Here is a 19,115-nt window from a genome sequence, read left to right as displayed (position 1 = left end):
GTCTGGGCGTATGTTTACTGTGACGATAGTGTAATAATAACTGAGTGAGTATTGCAAATGTCCACAAGAAAACATTATAGTTCATAAATCCCAAGCTTTCTTGGGAAGATAGTTGATTTTATTTATGGTTCCTAAATGCTTCTTTTGTGTTGGTGCGTTTTTAGTTGAGTTGCTCACTAAGTTATGAATATATAAGATATAGGATGGTTGAAAATGGAATATGTCATTTGTTGTGATCCACAATAATCATAGTTGGTGTTATTACGTTGTAATACTTTTTGTACAGCAGGAGCCATCAGAGGGGTTTTTTTTTTCTCCAAATATTTCCTTGACTGTGTCCTTATCGCTAATAAACAATAGACTGAGGAATGCATGACAGATCCTCATAACCTGCTCAACCGACGGAAAGAGACGGAGGCTCACTGATCTTTAAATCCCAGCACCAAAGCATACGTTAAATTGGTAAGTATCAGCTATGCTTACTTTTTTTTCTACTTAGTATACTCAAGTAGCTTGCATGTCAAAAAAATAATGCAACATATCTAACAATTAAAATGTTTATGTTGAATAAAATTGTGTTCTGATTCTTTGCCAGGTATTTTTTTGAGTGGTGTTGTCATCCAATGAAAAAGACAGGTGAAAATTGACCTCACAATTTACATTGTCCAAAATTAAAACAACTAGTTTGACTGGATTTAATTTTATTGTTTTAACAGAATGCATGCGATTGTGGTTGTCACTCTGCTCATATTCTGCACCGTTTCCGATGGTAAGTCAGACATTGTATTCAGTGTTTTCACAAGTGACTGACATTTTTCCTATGTACACTGCAAAAACTGAAATCTAAGTAAGATGAAATATCTCAAATAAGGGTGATATTTGCTTATTTTCTGTCTGAAAAGATAATTCTTTTCACTAAGCAGATTTTATGTTAGTATTTTACTTGTTTTAAGGGTTTTGCTCCTAGATTATCTCAGAAAGATATTATAGTGTGTTGCTGAGATCTTATGACCTATATTGAGTAAAACATGCTTGAAACTAGAATATCAACTGTTGCAAAGCTGTGTCATCAACACTCACAAGTAGAAAACTACTTTTTTAAAGTAATAATTTCTTACTTCAAGCATGAAAAAAAAAAATCATGATGCCGAGCGCATATCATTATGTTAAGATAAGGGCACTAGCGTTTACTTTTTTTGATTATTTAAAAAATGTTTTTAATTTTTTTAATTTTTTTAATTAAATCAACATAAAAAAAACACTAGCATTTACTTAATTTAAGAATATTTTTCAACATATTCAGCAAAAATGTCTTTTTTTTCTACCAAGAAAAGTGCACTTGTTATTAGTGAGAATATACTTATTTTAAGGTATTTTTGGGTTCATTGAAGTTAGCTAATTTTACTTGACAAGCCGAATTTTCTTGTTGCATTGGCAGATAATTTTGCTTAGTTCATAGTTTTTAAAGTATTAATTTCTTATTTCAAGCATGAAATAAAAAAAATCATGACTTCGACACAATTGACAGCCAAATGAACTTTGCTGTTTTATTTTCAATGAAACAATAGAAAATATGTACTCTTATAGTAGTACAGTTGGCACAGTACAGTAAATAGACAGTTGATATTTAAACATTTGACATTTCACACAATTTTGAACAGAAATAGTTCATGCACATTCAGATAAATTCTTAAAAAATTACAATAAAAAAAAATATATATATATATATATATATATCCATCCATTTCCTACCACTTATTCCCTTTGGGGTCGCGGGGGGCGCTGGAGCCTATCTCAGCTACAATATATAATTGACTGAAAGAGCACGCACTTGGTGCGATGATGTCATGTTATCAATGGAAAAATGTCTTTTTAGACAATATGATTTGCCTGAGCGGCTCGTAGACCTCGAGAGTAACAAGCGGTTGCCTTGTTGCCTTTCCATTAAGAAAAATAAACTAGTTTTTAGTATAAGTTTGCTGGTTTCAAGAAATGTATTGCGGAGCGCGTATCATTATGTCAAGATAATATCACTAGCATTTACTTAATTTAAGAATATTTTTCAACATACTGAGAAAAAGGTCTCATATTATTTTTTTCTATCAAGAAAAGGGCACTTGTTATTAGTGAGAATATACTTATTTTAAGGTATTTTGGGGTTCATTGAGGTTAGCTAATTTTACTTGTTTTGGAAAGTCTTGACAAGCCAAATTTTCTTGTTCTATTGGCAGATAATTTTGCTTAGTTCAAGTAAAATTCCCCAAATTTTCGTTTTTTTTTTTCCTTGTTTTTGAACACTGACTTTTTGCAATGTATCTGCAAACAAGCATTGGGTTGCTTTAGAAAGACATTTGAACAGACTTTAATAACCAAGCCAAGCAAATCATGCAAGTGACCGTAGAAGCAGAAATACAGTTATTAATGTGTATAAATTGTGATGTATTTCAGAGCTATTGTAGTGCAGGACATTTTAACAATAACAAAGGAGGTAAAGGGCCACACAGGGAAATAAACACAGGAAAAATACTTACTACTACTAACTACAACTGTACTGAAAGGGCAAAGCTAAAACATTTTTTGGATTTAGATATTTTGAACTGTTTAACATATTTTGGCAGTCATTTGATTGGTTTTAAAGTGTTTAACAAAAAGTGAAGAAAAACTAGGACGTGTTAAGCCAGTTGTAGGCTATTGCTTGATTTGGAGATGGAGGCGTGGCTTCCCGACACACAGCATCCCGAACTGTTGAGGTCTGCTGCTATCTAGTGGATGAATTTGTACTTACAAGTCAACCATCCATCCATCCATCCATCCATTTCCTACCGCTTATTCCCTTTTGGGGTCGCGGGGGGCGCTGGAGCCTATCTCAGCTACAATCGGGCGGAAGGCGGGGTACACCCTGGACAAGTCGCCATCTCATCGCAGGGCCAACACAGATAGACAGACAACATTCACACTCACATCCACACACTAGGGCCAATTTAGTGTTGCCAATCAACTTATCCCCAGGTGCATGTCTTTGGAGGTGGGAGGAAGCCGGAGTACCTGGAGGGAACCCACGCAGTCACCCAAACACATCTTAATAGAATAGAATAGAATAGAAAGTGCTTTAATACATTAGTGGGGGCTCTTAGGGAGATTTTAGGGTGTGTTCGTTCACTTTTGTCTAAAAGCGCCAAATTTGGCACAGGTGTAGCTCAGGGCATACTTAAATGATTTGGCTAGGGCGCCCACGCCGGTGACCTTTGGGGTCGCCACAGCGGCTGATCCAATATGGCCACCACCTGAACACTCTTTAGCCTCGACATTTGAACCAGATGAGCTACAAATCCAAACTTGGTGTCTATTTCATGTTTTTTGACAATTAGAAATATGATGGAAAATTCATCTTTATGATTGGGTGTGTCCGGACACCTAATTAGCATATTTCCAAGATGGCGTCTATGTAGAAATTAGGTGTACCTTAACTTTTGATAGTTTTGGCAAACTATTTTAGGTTTTTTGAGCATCAGAAACATACTGGAATGATCAGATTTATGATCAGTTATTTATTAGAGCACTTTAATTTCCATACTAAGAACATAGCCATTATTTACCAAAATGTATTGCACATATATTTCAACACAGATAGAATGTAAAGTTACAGATATATTTCATTGTAACATTAGTAAAAGTAGAGAAAGTCAGTGTTACCCCCCTGCCCCCTGTAATATAGGTTTCTGTTTCAACAGAATTATTAAGCCGCTTTCTGAGCATCTCTTCAGAATGCGCCGTTTTGTGGACGGTCTTATTTACGTGGCTCACCTTCGACAGCGTCTTCTCCCCGTCATCTTTGTTGTAGCGGTGTAGCGTGCAAGGACGGGAGTGGAAGAAGTGTTAAAAGATGGAGCTAACTGTTTTAATGACATTCAGACTTTACTTAAAGGCCTACTGAAACCCACTACTACCGACCACTCAGTCTGATGGTTTATATATCAATGATGAAATCTTAACATTGCAACACATGCCAATACGGCTGGGTTAGCTTACTAAAGTGCAATTTTAAATTTTGCGCAAAATATCCTGCTGAAAACGTCTCGGTATGATGACGTGTGCGCGTGACATCACGGATTGTAGAGGACATTTTGGGACAGCATGGTGGCCAGCTATTAAGTCGTCTGTTTTCATCGCAAAATTCCACAGTATTCTGGACATCTGTGTTGGTGAATCTTTTGCAATTTGTTCAATGAACAATGGAGACAGCAAAGAAGAAAGCTGTAGGTGGGAAGCGGTGTATTGCGGCAGGTGTTGTGCCGGATAACGCACCCCCGCCGTAGAATGCACCCCTTGACTGGTGTGCCGGATAACACAGCCGGTGTTTCATTGTTTACATTCCCGAAAGATAATAATAATAATAATACCTGGGATTTATATAGCGCTTTTCTAAGTACCCAAAGTCGCTTTACATGTAGAACCCATCATTCATTCACACCTGGTGGTGGTAAGCTACTTTCATAGCCACAGCTGCCCTGGGGTAGACTGACGGAAGCGTGGCTGCAATTTGCGCCAACGGCCCCTCCGACCACCAACTATCATTCATCATTCAATTCACCGGTGTGAGTGGCACCGGGGGCAAAGGGTGAAGTGTCCCGCCCAAGGACACAACGGCAGCGATTTTTGGATGGTAAGAGGCGGGGAGCGAACCTGCAACCCTCAGGTTTCTGGCACGGTTGCTCTACCCACTACGCCAAGCTTTATCATTGGCCTGTGGAGAACTGGGACAACAGAGACTCTTACCAGGAGGACTTTGAGTTGGATGCGCAGACGCGGTACCGTGAGTACGCATGCAGCTGCGGCTTCCAAACATTTGATCGCTTACCCGTACGTGCCGCTATGTGCATGTCACGTACGCAACTTTGGGGACTTTGGGGAAATATATGTGCTGTATGAACTTTGGGGAGGTGAACGGTACTTTGGGCTGTGGGATTGAGTGTGTTGTGCTGGTGTTTTAGTTGTATTGGCGGGTTATATGGACGGGAGGGGGGAGGTGTTTGTTATGCGGGATTAATTTGGGGCATATTAAATATAAGCCTGATTGTGTTGTGGCTAATAGAGTATATATATGTCTTGTGTTTATTTACTGTTTTAGTCATTCCCAGCTGAATATCAGGTCCCACCCGCCTCTCACAGCATCTTCCCTATCTGAATCGCTCCCACTGCCCTCTAGTCCTTCACTCTCACTTTCCTCATCCACGCATCTTTCATCCTCGCTCAAATAAATGGGGAAATCGTTGCTTTCTCGGTCCGAATCGCTCTCGCTGCTGGTGGTCATGATTGTAAACAATGTGCATATGTGAGGAGCTCCACAACCTGTGACGTCACGCTACTCGTCTGCTACTTCCGGTACAGGCAAGGCTTTTTTATCAGCGACCAAAAGTGGTGAACTTTATCGTCGATGTTCTCTACTAAATCCTTTCAGCAAAAATATGGCAATATCGCGAAATGATCAAGTATGACACATAGAATGGACCTGCTATCCCCGTTTATATAAGAAAATAGCATTTCAGTAGGCCTTTAAATCAATAACGGAGCAGCATCTCCTCATCCGTGGCTCACTAGTGCAACAACAACGTTGTGTCCCGTGAAAAAACGTCCGACCGGAATTCTCTAATAATTAAAGTTCCATGGGTGAATTATGTAAACTCACTAAAGTTTTTAGCGCTTTGATAGCTAGTCTACTGACAGATATAAATAAGAACTTTACACTACTTTATATTAGAAATGGCAACAGCGGAAGATGAATGTCCCATAAGAAGATAGAGAAAAAGAAGAAGCTTATCAACTACCGTGTTGACACGGGCTACAAAGGCGGACGTGCGCAATTTTTCAGGATTTATGCAGATCCCATATACAGATCAGCAGGTACCAGAAGGTAAGAAAAGTTGGTTTTGCATCATATTGCGAAACAAAACGCAAGGTAAAATGTTTGCTAATAGGTGTTATTTTTCAGTCCTTATACACACACCATAATAATGTTTAATGCGCCGACAATCCATCAAGCGGTGCTGCTTCATAGCTTACTGAAGTCGTACTAAAAACATTTTGACAGATTTTAGAGCGCCGTGTGTAAAGTTCTATATTCTCAATATTATAATAATAATAATAATAATAATAACTGGGATTTATATAGCGCTTTTCTAAGTACCCAAAGTCGCTTTACATGTAGAACCCATCATTCATTCACACCTGGTGGTGGTAAGCTACTTTCATAGCCACAGCTGCCCTGGGGTAGACTGACGGAAGCGTGGCTGCAATTTGCGCCAACGGCCCCTCCGACCACCACCTATCATTCATCAGTCAATTCACCGGTGTGAGTGGCACCGGGGGGAAAGGGTGAAGTGTCCCGCCCAAGGACACAACGGCAGCGATTTTTGGATGGTAAGAGGCGGGGAGCGAACCTGCAACCCTCAGGTTTCTGGCACGGTTGCTCTACCCACTACGCCATGCCGCCCCATATAGTATATCTCGGTTGGTATAGTGGCCGTGCCAGCAACTTGAGGGTACCAGGTTCGATTCCAGCTTCCGCCATCCTAGTCACTGCCGCTGTGTCCTTGGGCAAGACACTTTACCCACCTGCTCCCAGTGCCACCCACACTGCTTTAAATGTAACTTAGATATTGGGTTTCACTATGTAAAGCGCTTTGAGTCACTAGAGAAAAAGCGCTATATAAATATAATTCACTTCACTTCGCTTCAATGGAACATTTAAAGTTTTGGTGTTGTTCACTGCCATCATATTGCAGTCTACACGTATCTCGTATGTGTGACTGCCATCTATTGGTTACACTTATCATTACACCATGTACCAAATAAAATTGCTTCAAGGTCAGTAAGCACAACTAGAATTATTCCGTACATTAGGCGCACTGTTGATTTTTGAGAAAATGAAAGGCTTTTAAGTGCGCCTTATAGTCCAGGAAATAGGGTACTTTTCCCCACCAAGGAGCTCTGTGATGTACCTAAGGGTGAAAAACAAACACATACCACATAATTAAAAAAATAAGAAATAAAAAATAAAAAACATCCAGCTTTTCCAACTTCTCATGTTCTAATTTATGCTTCTGCTGGGCCATGGTGGCTCTCAGTGGCTCCTTGTTGTGCTGGATCCACTTGATCATTGCCAGAGTCGAATTCCAGCGTGCAGGCACGTCCTGGACAAGTACCTTCTCATTCATGCCACGTGCTACTTGTTGTGCTTTTAACTCAGATGTGCTAGCAGGACTGTGCTTGAAATGTCCTACAATTTTGCGGCATTTAACGAAAGGCACATTAAGTCCACCGTCACACAAAGCCAGGATAATAACCCCAAACCATGTTGTGTAGACTGACCATACGTCCTCTTTTCCCCGGACATGTCGTCTTATGCGGGGCTGTCCGGGCTGTCAAGGTGGAGTTTCTTAAATGCCTCAAATGTTGGGCATTTTGAGTTAGGGTTGCGTGAATTTTCAATGTACGTTCAGTGTTAAGAAAGGGTTAAAAACAAAACAAATTGTGCACGCAGCAGCATTCGTGAGGGAGGGGCAGAGACAGAGAGAGAGAGAGAGTTATGATAAACGCGCATGCGTCGCCAGGCTCTGCTTTTTATCCATAGATTTATCAGATTTATTTTTTTATTATCTATAGCAGGGGTGTCAAAAGTGTGCCCCGGAGGCCATTTGCGGCCCACAGCTAATGTTTTAAAGGCCCACGGCACATTCTAAAAATACTATTAAAATAAACAAAAACATAACACAAGTGAAATAAAAAAGCTTAAAGGTGAAATGTAATTTAGAAAAAGTTGCAATGTTGAATAATAAAACAAAGCTGTTTTTTTTTTTTCTTTCAAACTGTCATTGCTCAAAACATAATATTGAATCAAAATCAATGTTATTATGAATTATTGACCTATCAAAGGTTCAGATCAAATATTCCACTAAAAAAATATTTTTGGCGGAAGATTTTGCATATTTTGTGTGTTTGCCATTAAAAACATAGTTTTGTTTGACAAAAAAGGGCGAAAAACAAACAAACAAAAAAACAACATAAAAAAAAACTAAAACATTTCAAAATGAGGGATAGATCTGAAGTTGATGTAGACTCCAGAGATTTAAGCGTTAAATATAAAATGTATGTATGCCCTGGCACACCATTATCATCATTTCAAGACCCAAGCAAAACACTTTTTACACTTTTATACTGAAATAAATACACCTACAACTTATTAAATAAAAACATAGAAAAAACTACCAGCAGGGGTAAAGTTCAGATCCATGAAGGAAAGAAGAAAGTGAATGAAAGTTTATTACTGAATACATTTACATATGTATACAAATTTGTTTTCTTATTTTATTATTATTTTTTTAATGAATTAAGTAACGTTTATGACACCCTTTTTCCAGATTCCAGAACACAATATAGAATGTGAGATATAACAGGACAATGCATACATTTGTCATTTGTTTTCAAAACGCTTACAAAAAAGTGGGACCCCAAAAATGTACAGTGGGACACCATTTTTATGACTTGATGGGGTCCCTGGGACCCCATTTAAAAAAAAAAATTTAAAAAAAATTCCTAGCGCCAACACTGCTGTCAACAGAGGAGAAAAAATGCTTAATTTAAATAAATATATTGTTTATAAAGCAAGTTCGCAAATTTTCACCTAGTCCCGGCCTTGGCGTGCTGCCCGCCTTGGCACGCATATATGTGTCCTCTTTTTGGGATTTCAGAATATGGTCAGTCTAATGTTGTGAGCGCTATCTGTCCCTAATGTACTGACCTTTCTCTGTAACATTCCAGTCCTTAGCAACGTGAAGGAACTGACTTGTGCATTCTTCAGCAAAATGCCGAAGGTAGTTTGTGCGAGGAGCGTGGCGATATTCATGACATCTTGCAGTCCTTGGTCTTCAACGATGTTAAAGGGGAACATTATCACCAGACCTATGTAAGCGTCAATATATACCTTGATGTTGCAGAAAAAAGACCATATATTTTTTTAACTGATTTCCGAACTCTAAATGGGAGAATTTTGGCGAATTAAACGCCTTTCTATTATTCGCTCTCGAGGCGATGACGTCACGTTGTGACGTCACATCGGGAAGCAATCCGCCATTTTCTCACTTTCGTCGGTGTTGTTGTCGGAGGGTGTAACAACACGAACAGGGACGGATTCAAATTGCACCAGTGGCCCAAAGATGCGAAAGTGGCAAGAAATTGGATGAAATTTGTTCAAAATACGAGGGTGTGGAAAAGCCGACGAAATGGTCAGTCGTTTGTTCCGCACACTTTACCGACAAAAGCTATGCTACGACAGAGATGGCAAGAATGTGTGGATATCCTGCGACACTCAAAGCAGATGCATTTCCAACGATAAAGTCAAAGAAATCTGCCGCCAGACCCCCATTGAATCTGCCGGAGTGGGTGAGCAATTCAGGGACAACGGACATCGGTAGCACGGCAAGCAATGGCGGCAGTTTGTTCCCGCAGACGAGCGAGCTAAACCCCCTGGATGTCTTGGCTCACACCGTCCCTTATGCCACCGAAGATGATCAAGAGAAGAATATCGACCCTAGCTTCCCTGGCCTGCTGACATCAACTCCAAAACTGGACAGATCAGCTTTCAGGAAAAGAGAGCGGATGAGGGTATGTCTACAGAATATATTAATTGATGAAAACGTTATTCATTACTCACGGTTTTACGTAAATTATTATACATAAACTGTGTTTACCAATAATTTAGCTTAAAAACATTTATTTTTTTCAATCATTCGAGTACATTCGGGCAGTCTTGTGTAATGCAGTATTTTGTGTCTATTTAGGTATGGTTAACCTGAGTGCTGAAATCGTGGAAAAATATATGTTCTTAGCGCGCCTGAAATGGGCTGTCTGCACTCTCAAAGTGCATGTTGTTGCCAAATGTATTTCATATGCTGTAAACCTAGTTCATAGTTGTTAGTAATTATCTTATCAGTGTTAAGCCGCTGAAATCCGAGTCTGAATCCGAGCTAATGTCGCGATACCTTGCTGTTTGTTTGTATTGGCATCACTGTGTGACGTCACAGGAAAATGGACGGGTGTATATAATGATGGTTAAAATCAGGCACTTTGAAGCTTTTTTTAGGAATATTGCGTGATGGGTAAAATTTTGAAAAAAACTTTGAAAAATAAAATAAGTCGCTGGGAACTGATTTTTAATGGTTTTAACCCTTCTGAAATTGTGATAATGTTCCCCTTTAAGTGGCCGACATGCAGTGACTATCCATTTTGCAAAGGCAGTATTGAACTTACCTGAGGTACTCTTGTTGACAAAATTGACGCGGGAAAACTCAGCCAGCGTTGTTTGCCGCCCTTTGTTTGGAGCGTTTGTGCTAGCATTTTTGCTCGCAGCATCCTCGTGTAAATGTTTTGATTTGATGAATTTTAAACTTGAAGTGCTACAACGTTAGGCTGACCATATTCTGAAATCCCAAAAAGAGGACACGTATATGCGTGCCAAGGCGGGCAGCACGCCAAGGCCGGGACTAGGTGAAAATTTGCCAATGATGCTCGAACTTGCTTTATAAATATTATACTTATTTAAATAAAGCATTTTTTCTCCTCTGTTGACAGCAGTGTTGGCGCTAGGAATTTTCAAAATGGGGTTCGAGAGACCCCATCAAGTCATAAAAACGGGGTCCCACAGTAAATTTTTGGGGTTCCACTTTTTTGCAAGGGTTTTGAAAACAAGTGATAAATGTATGCATTATCCTGTTAAATCTCACATTCTATATTGTGTTTTGGAAAAAGGTTGTCATAAACCAGGGGTCGGGAACCTTTTTGGCTGAGAGAGCCATGAAAGCCAAATATTTTAAAATGTATTTCCGTTAGAGCCTTATAATATTCTTTAACTCTGAATACAACGAAATGCGTGCATTTTTAAGTAAGACCGTACCGTATTTTTCGGACTATAAGTCGCAGTTTTTTTCATAGTTTGGGGGTGCGACTTATACTCAGGAGCGACTTATGTGTGAAATTATTAACACATTACCGTAAAATATCAAATAATATTATTTAGCTCATTCACGTAAGAGACTAGACGTATAAGATTTCATGGGATTTAGCGATTAGGAGTGACAGATTGTTTGGTAAACGTATAGCATGTTCTATATGTTATAGTTATTTGAATGACTCTTACCATAATATGTTACATTAACATACCAGGCACGTTCTCAGTTGGTTATTTATGCCTCATATAACGTACACTTATTCAGCCTGTTGTTCACTATTCTTTATTTATTTTAAATTGCCTTTCAAATGTCTATTCTTGGTGTTGGGTTTTATCAAATAAATGTCCCCCAAAAATGCGACTTATACTCCTACTTGCCAACCTTGAGACCTCCGATTTGGGGAGGTGTGTGTGTGTGTGGGGGGGGGGGGGGGGGGCGTGGTTGGGGGCGTGGTTAAAAGGGGAGGAGTATATTTACAGCTAGAATTCACCAAGTCAAGTATTTCATATATATATATATATATATAAGAAATACTTGACTTTCAGTGAATTATATATATATATATATATATATATATATATATATATATATATATATATATATATATATATATATATATATATATATAAGAGAAATACTTGAATTTCAGTGTTCATTTATTTACACATATACACACACACATAACACTCATCTACTCATTGTTGAGTTAAGGGTTGAATTGTCCATCCTTGTTCTATTCTCTGTCACAATTTTTCTAACCATGCTGAACACCCTCTCTGATGATGCATTCTGCTTCGTCTCCTTGTTGTGTGCGCAGTTGTGCACTGCACTCTCTAAAAGCCGTAGATGTTATTGTCACATATACATGTACAGTAGATGGCAGTATTGTCCTGTTTAAGAGTGTCACAACATTGCTGTTTACGGCAGACGAACTGCTTTACGGTAGACGAAAACATGACTGCTGTTGTTGTGTGTTGTTGCCGCGCTGGGAGGACGTTAATGAAACTGCCTAACAATAAACCCACATAAGAAACCAAGAACTCGCCCTTGATCATTCTACAGTTATAACGTCATTGGGCAGGCATGCTGTTTGTATTGTGGGAAAGCGGACGTGAAAACAGGCTGTCGACACGTCACTCAGGTCCGCCTGAATTTTGGGAGATTTTCGGGAGAAAATTTGTCCCGGGAGGTTTTCGGGAGAGGCGCTGAATTTCGGGAGTCTCCCGGAAAATCCAGTAGGGTTGGCAAGTATGCTTATACTCCATGTTTTTTTCCTTCTTTATTATGCATTTTCGGCCGGTGCGACTTATACTCCGGAGCGACTTATACTCCGAAAAATATGGTATAATAAGTCTCTTTTTCTTTTTAATAACAGTTGTTCTGAAGATAACGAATAATAAATCAAATACTTCTTACCATTAATGCGACTTCTGGTGCTGTATGGTTTTGCTGATGGCTTTGTAGTCTGGTTGATACGTGGTTATTTTTAACACTGTGATTACCAGCGGAATTATTCATTACTTATCGTGTTAAGCAATGTCAGCTCGGATTTATCTGAGAGCCAGATGCAGTCATCAAAAGAGCCACATCTGGCTCTAGAGCCATAGGTTCCCTATCCTTGTCATAAACGTTACTTTCATTAAAAAATAAAAAATAAAAAAAATAAAAAAAATTTGTATGCATATGTAAATGTATTCAGTTATAAACATTCATTCACTTTCTTCTTTCCTTCATGGATCTAAACTTTACCGCTGCTGGTAGTTTTTTCTATGTTTTTATTTAATAAGGTGTAGGTGTATTTATTTCAGTATAAAAGTGTAAAAAGTGTTTTGCTTGGGTCATGAAATGATGATAATGGTGTGCCAGGGCATACATACGTTTTATATTTAATGCTTAAATCTCTGGAGTCTACATCAACTTCAGATCTATCCCTGTTTTAGTTTTTTTATGTTGTTTTTTTATGTATATATTTGTACCATGAATTGATAAATGTGGACCCCGACGAAGTTGAAAAACTTATTCGGGTGGTACCATCGACCCCAAAAGGGACAAGCGGTAGAAAAATGGATGGATGGATGTACTGTACTGTGCAATCTACTAATAAAAGTTTCAATCAATCAATCAATCCACTCCCTCGCTCTCTCTGTCTCTGCCCCTCCCTCATGAATGCTGCTGCGTGCGCACACCTTCACAATTTGTTTTGTTTTTAACCCCTTCTTGACCCTGGACGTACATTGAAAATACACGCAACCCTAATTCAAAATGCCGGACATTTGAGGCATTTAAGAAACCCCGCCCGGACAGCCCCGCAAAAGAGGACATGTCCGGGGAAAAGAAGACGTATGGTCAGTCCATACAATGTTAAGAAAGTTCTTCACTGCAATATGTACAAACTACCTTAAATGTATCAAAACTTCCGTCGGAGAGCATTTTAAAACAAAATTGGCCGCCAAGTACACGGCTGGGACTCTCCTTACTCATCTTTGCACTTGCGTGCGTCCTGATCATTGCCCGTGTAACAATGTGCGCCGCCTTTTGGGTGAACGTGCGGTCAAAACAAAAGTGCGATTTATTTTAATTAATTTATGATTAATGTGATAATTATTTTCAATAACCGCATTATATATATATATATATATATATATATATATATATATATATATATATATATATATGTACTGTATATATATATATATATATATATATATATATATATATATATATATATATATATATTGCCAAAAGTATTTGGCCACCCATCCAAATGATGAGAATCAGGTGTCCTAATCACTTGGCCCGGCCACAGGTGTATAAAATCAAGCACTTAGGCATGGAGATTGTTTCTACAAACATTAGTGAAAGAATGGGCCGCTCTCAGTGATTTCCAGCGTGGAACTGTCATAGGATGCCACCTGTGCAACAAATCCAGTCATGAAATTTCCTCGTTCCTAAATATTCCAAAGTCAACTGTCGGCTTTATTGTAAGAAAATGGAAGTGTTTGGGAACAACAGCAACTCAGCCACGAAGTGGTAGGCCACGTAAACTGGGTCAGCGGATGCTGAAGCGCATAGTGCAAAGACTTTCTGCACAGTCAGTTGCTACAGAGCTCCAAACTTCATGTGACCTTCCAATTAGCCCACGTACAGTACGCAGAGAGCTTCATGGAATGGGTTTCCATGGCCGAACAGCCTTATCTAAGCCATACATCACTAAATCCAATGCAAAGCGTCTGATGCAGTGGCATAAAGCGCGTCACCACTGGACACAGAGGTACTGCATGGGGTTTATTAAATTTGTGGTTGATTAGATTTTTTGGGGGGAATATATTTCTATATATTCTTTCCACATTTTCCCACAAAAATTTAAATGTCTTTAAATACATACGTTACCTTGTAGTAATAAAACGAAAAGTGAACAAACAATTGTATTTATCATGTTCGCATTTAACATAGTTAGCAATTAGCGATGCTAGTTTTTCAGCCAGCAATCAGGGAAGCTAATTTCAGCCTAGCAATTAGGGACGCTAGTTTCAGGCCAGCAATTAGCAACGCTAGTTTTAAGCTAGCAAGTACCGGCACTAGCTTTCAGCTGGAGATTACCAGTGGTAGTTGGCAGCTTGTTATTACCGCACTAGTTTGCCCGCTGGCATTGGGGCACAATTATCCGGTTAGCTATTATTGCGCTAGTATCTGGCTAGCTATTATTAACCAGCTATTTGCCAGCCAGCAGTTACCGCTCTCGTCTCCACTTAGATCTTACTGCGCTATTTGCAGCAAGCAATAAGCGTGCTAGTATCCAGCAAGCTATATGCGGCGCTATCATGCAATAATAAAATATATTATATTTTTATTCAGCAATTAGAGAAGCTAGCTTGAGGCTAGCAATTAGCAACGCTAGTTTTAAGCTAGCAAGTACCGGCACTAGCTTTCAGCTGGCGATTACCAGTGGTAGTTGGCAGATTGTTATTACCGCACTAGTTTGCCCACTGGCATTGGGGCACAATTATCCGGTTAGCTATTATTGCGCTAGTATCTGGCTAGCTATCATTAGCCAGCTAATTGCCAGCCAGCAGTTACCGCGCTCGTCTCCACTTAGATCATACTGCGCTATTTGCAGCTAGCAATGAGCGTGCTAGTATCCAGCAAGCTATATGTGGCGCTATAATACAACAATGAAATATATTATAGTATATTATTATTGTTTTAATGTGAGTTAATGCACACATACTTGGATAGGATGTCCTAGGGCAGTGTTTTTCAACCACTGTGCCGTGAGATACAGTCTGGTGTGCCAGGGGAGATGAGCTAATTTCACCTATTTGGGTTAAAAATATTTTTTGCAAACCAGTAATTATAGTCTGCAGATTATGTGTTGTTGTTGAGTTTTGGTGCTGTCTAGAGCTCGGCAGAGTAACCGTGTAATACTCTTCCATATCAGTAGGTGGCAGCCGGTAGCTAATTGCTTTGCAGATGTCGGAAACAGCGGGAGGCAGGGTGCAGCTAAAAAGGTGTCTAATGCTTAAACCAAAAATAAACAAAAGGTGAGTGCCCCTAAGAAAAGGCATTGAAGCTTAGGGAAGGCTATGCAGAACGAAACTACAACTGAACTGGCTACAAAGTAAACAAAAACAGAATGCTGGACGACAGCAAAGACTTACTGTGGAGCAAAGACGGCGTCCACAAAGTACATCCGAATATGACATGACAATCAACAATGTCCCCACAAAGAAGGATAAAAACAACTGAAATATTCTTGATTGCTAAAACAAAGTAGATGCGGGAAAGAAAGTTTGATCATATTACGCCTATACTGGCTCACCTGCACTGGCTTCCTGTGCACTTAAGATGTGACTTTAAGGTTTTACTACTTACGTATAAAATACTACACGGTCTAGCTCCGTCCTATCTTGTCGATTGCATTGTACCATATGTCCCGGCAAGAAATCTGCGTTCAAAGAAATCCGGCTTATTAGTGATTCCCAGAGCCCAAAAAAAGTCTGCGGGCTATAGAGCGTTTTCTATTGGGGCTCCAGTACTATGGAATGCCCTCCCGGTAACAATTAGAGATGCTACCTCAGTAGAAGCATTTAAGTCCCATCTTAAAACTCATTTGTATACTCTAGCCTTTAAATAGCCCCCCTGTTAGACCAGTTGATCTGCCGTTTCTTTTCTTTTCTCCTCTGCTCCCCTTTTCCTTGAGGGGGGGGGGGGGCACAGGTCCGGTGGCCATGGATGAAGTGCTGGCTATGGACTGGACTCTTACTATTATGTTGGATCCACTATGGACTGGACTCTCACAATATTATGTCAGACCCACTCGACATCCATTGCTTTCGGTCTCCCCTAGAGGGGGGGGGGGTTACCCACATATGCGGTCCTCTCCAAGGTTTCTCATAGTCATTCACATCGACGTCCCACTGGGGTGAGTTTTCCTTGCCCGTATGTGGGCTTTGTACCGAGGATGTCGTTGTGGCTTGTGCAGCCCTTTGAGACACTTGTGATTTAGGGCTATATAAATAAAGATTGATTGATTGATTGATTGAAATATCGCTCAAAGGAAGACATGAAACTGCTACAGGAAAATACCAAAAAAAGAGAAAAAGCCACCAAAATAGGCGCGCAAGACAAGAACTAAAACACTACACACAGGAAAACAGCAAAAAACACCAAATAAGTCACGGCGTGATGTGACAGGTGGTGACAGTACACCTACTTTGAGACAAGAGCTATAGTGATGCATGCTTGGTTATGGTTTAAAGTCATATCCAACAATTGCGACAACGACTTTTTACTGTCAACTGAGTTTCGTTTTTTTAATGATTTCTGCTGATGGTGTGCCTCCGCATTTTTTCAACGCAAAAAATGTGCCTTGGCTCTAAAAAAGGTTGAAAAACACTCTCCTAGGGGATGGCGCACGACACAAAGTATTTATCCTCTCAAAGCGGTTTTAGTGGCACCTCCTTCTTTTTCGAATGCATTATCAAGACCTGCTCAGTGGCCTTGTGGTGAGAGTGTCCACCGGCCGAGTCATACCGAAGACTATAACAATGGGACCCATTAACTCCCTGCTTGGCACTCAGCATCAAGGGTTGGAATTGGGGGTTAAATCACCAAAATGATTCCCGAGCGCGGCCACCGCTGCTGCTCACTGCTCCCCTCACCTCCCAGGGCGGCGGAACAATGGGATGGGTCAAACGCAGAGAGTAATTTCACCACACTTAGTGTGTGTGACTATCAGTGGTGATTGAGTGCTTATCAAGGTTTCTAATTGCCTGTTGCTTACCACCAAAAAGCCTGTTCCTATATTGTATTATTTTCTTCCACATTTCTGTGTTTTCTCCTTTCTCTTCATAGTCCATCCTCAGATGTTCTCCTTATCCCTGCCGGTGGGCCCTGGAGGAGGTGTGTCCTTCAGTCTGACGGGAGAAGGTCGTATCACGGCTGTCCGAGTATGGGAGAGATACAACAACTACATCGAGGGGTGACTACCCAGCCAATACAAAGTGATTTGAACATTTTTGAGAACAGATGTGGTTATTTTACATACATTTTGTTTATGTCATCAGCTTGCAGATCCGCTACGGTCCTATCTGGTCGCCTGTAGTAGGTCGTCAAAGTGGCGCTGGCAAGGACTTGGAGTTGTTTGACGGTGAAGCCATCATACAGATCTCTGGAAAGTATACCTCCTCTCTGCAGTCGGTGCTGTTTGTCACTAATTGCAGCCGGTCACTGCAAGCGGGTCAGCCGCGTGGGCACTCCTTCAACATGTATCCCCAGAGCAAGGAGGCCGAGCTGCGCTTCATCAGCGGCCAAGTCAGAAATGGTTTCACTTCCTTTGGGGCGCACTGGGTTGTTGTTCATTGAGCTTTGTTGTGGTTGCTGTGATATTGTATGAAAACTATGAGAAGTCCTTAATTTGTTTTTCTTCCTTTGTCCCATTTTATGATTCTGACAGTGATCAGTCCAACAGTTGGTCGGGAATCGGGATGTATTTTTGCCACATTGCTCACTTAACCCTTGAGTCAACTTAATCAAAACTATATTAAACGTAATGGTGTCCCGATACCAATATTGAATGTATTTCAATACTTTTCGGTACTTTTCGATACTTTTCTAAATAAAGGGGACGACAAACAATGGCATTTTTGGCTTTATTTTAACAAAAAATCTTATGGTACATTAAACATTTTATTCTTATTGCAAGTTTGTCCTTAAATAAAATAGTGAACATACATGATCCGTGGTCCGGATCATGTTTTGTTATGTTCTGTTAGTTTTGGACTCCATGAGTTCTTGTTTTTGTGCACCCTTGTTTGTTTTAGTTACCATGGTTACTTATTATTTCCACCTGTCTCTGATTAGTGTTCGCCCGCTCACCTGCTTCCCGAGGACTAATCAGAGGCATTATTTAAGCCTGCCTTTGCCGGTCAGTCGGCCTGGTGTCATTATTTGCTTCTTGCAACCTGCTACGTAAATTGTTTGTTTCATGCCAAAATTACGTGATTATTTCTTGTCCATAGTCCATGCTAAGTGTGCGATCAGGCACGTTGTTCTGTCGGCTCATTTTCTGTTTTTTTGTACCTCTTTGAGTTTTGATAATTAAATCATGCTCCTACCTGCACGCCATGTCCGGAGTGGTCCGTCTGCATTTCGGGAGAACGAACCCCGCAGAAAGCTGCGAAAACCCCATCGTGACAGTCTTTTAGAAGTAAGTAAGCAAACAAAGGCTCCTAATTTAGCTGACGTATGCAATAACATATTGTGTCATTTTCCATTCTATTATTTTGTCAAAATTATTAAGGACAAGTGGTAGAAAATGAATTATTAATCTACTTGTTCATTTACTGTTAATATCTGCTTACTTTCTCTTTTAACGTGTTTTATCTACATTTCTGTTCAAATGTAATCACTTATTTTTCTGTTTGGATGCTTTACATTAGTTTTGGATGATACCACAAATTTAGGTATCAATCAGATACCAAGTAGTTACAGGATCATACATTGGTCATATTCAAAGTCCTCATGTGTCCAGGGACATATTTCCTGAGTTTATAAACATAATATAAAAAAAACAAAAACGAATGAAGATTATGTGATGCTAAAAATATCGAT

General features: G+C 39.8%; 1 protein-coding gene across 1 annotated transcript; it reads left to right on the top strand.

The window, feature by feature from the left end:
* The first annotated feature begins 359 nt into the window (after positions 1-359).
* Positions 360-18,142, top strand: LOC133620936 (zymogen granule membrane protein 16-like). Its single transcript, XM_061982612.1, has 5 exons — positions 360-462; positions 596-636; positions 717-769; positions 17,358-17,484; positions 17,570-18,142. The coding sequence occupies exons 3-5, from the start codon at positions 718-720 to the stop codon at positions 17,865-17,867; spliced, it is 477 nt and encodes a 158-aa protein (XP_061838596.1). The 5' UTR covers positions 360-462; positions 596-636; position 717; the 3' UTR covers positions 17,868-18,142.
* Positions 18,143-19,115: the final 973 nt, after the last annotated feature.

The sequence above is a fragment of the Nerophis lumbriciformis genome, linkage group LG21 (genome assembly GCF_033978685.3).
Source record: "Nerophis lumbriciformis linkage group LG21, RoL_Nlum_v2.1, whole genome shotgun sequence".
NCBI lineage: Eukaryota > Metazoa > Chordata > Actinopteri > Syngnathiformes > Syngnathidae > Nerophis > Nerophis lumbriciformis.
This window is presented reverse-complemented; position numbering and strand designations above follow the sequence as displayed.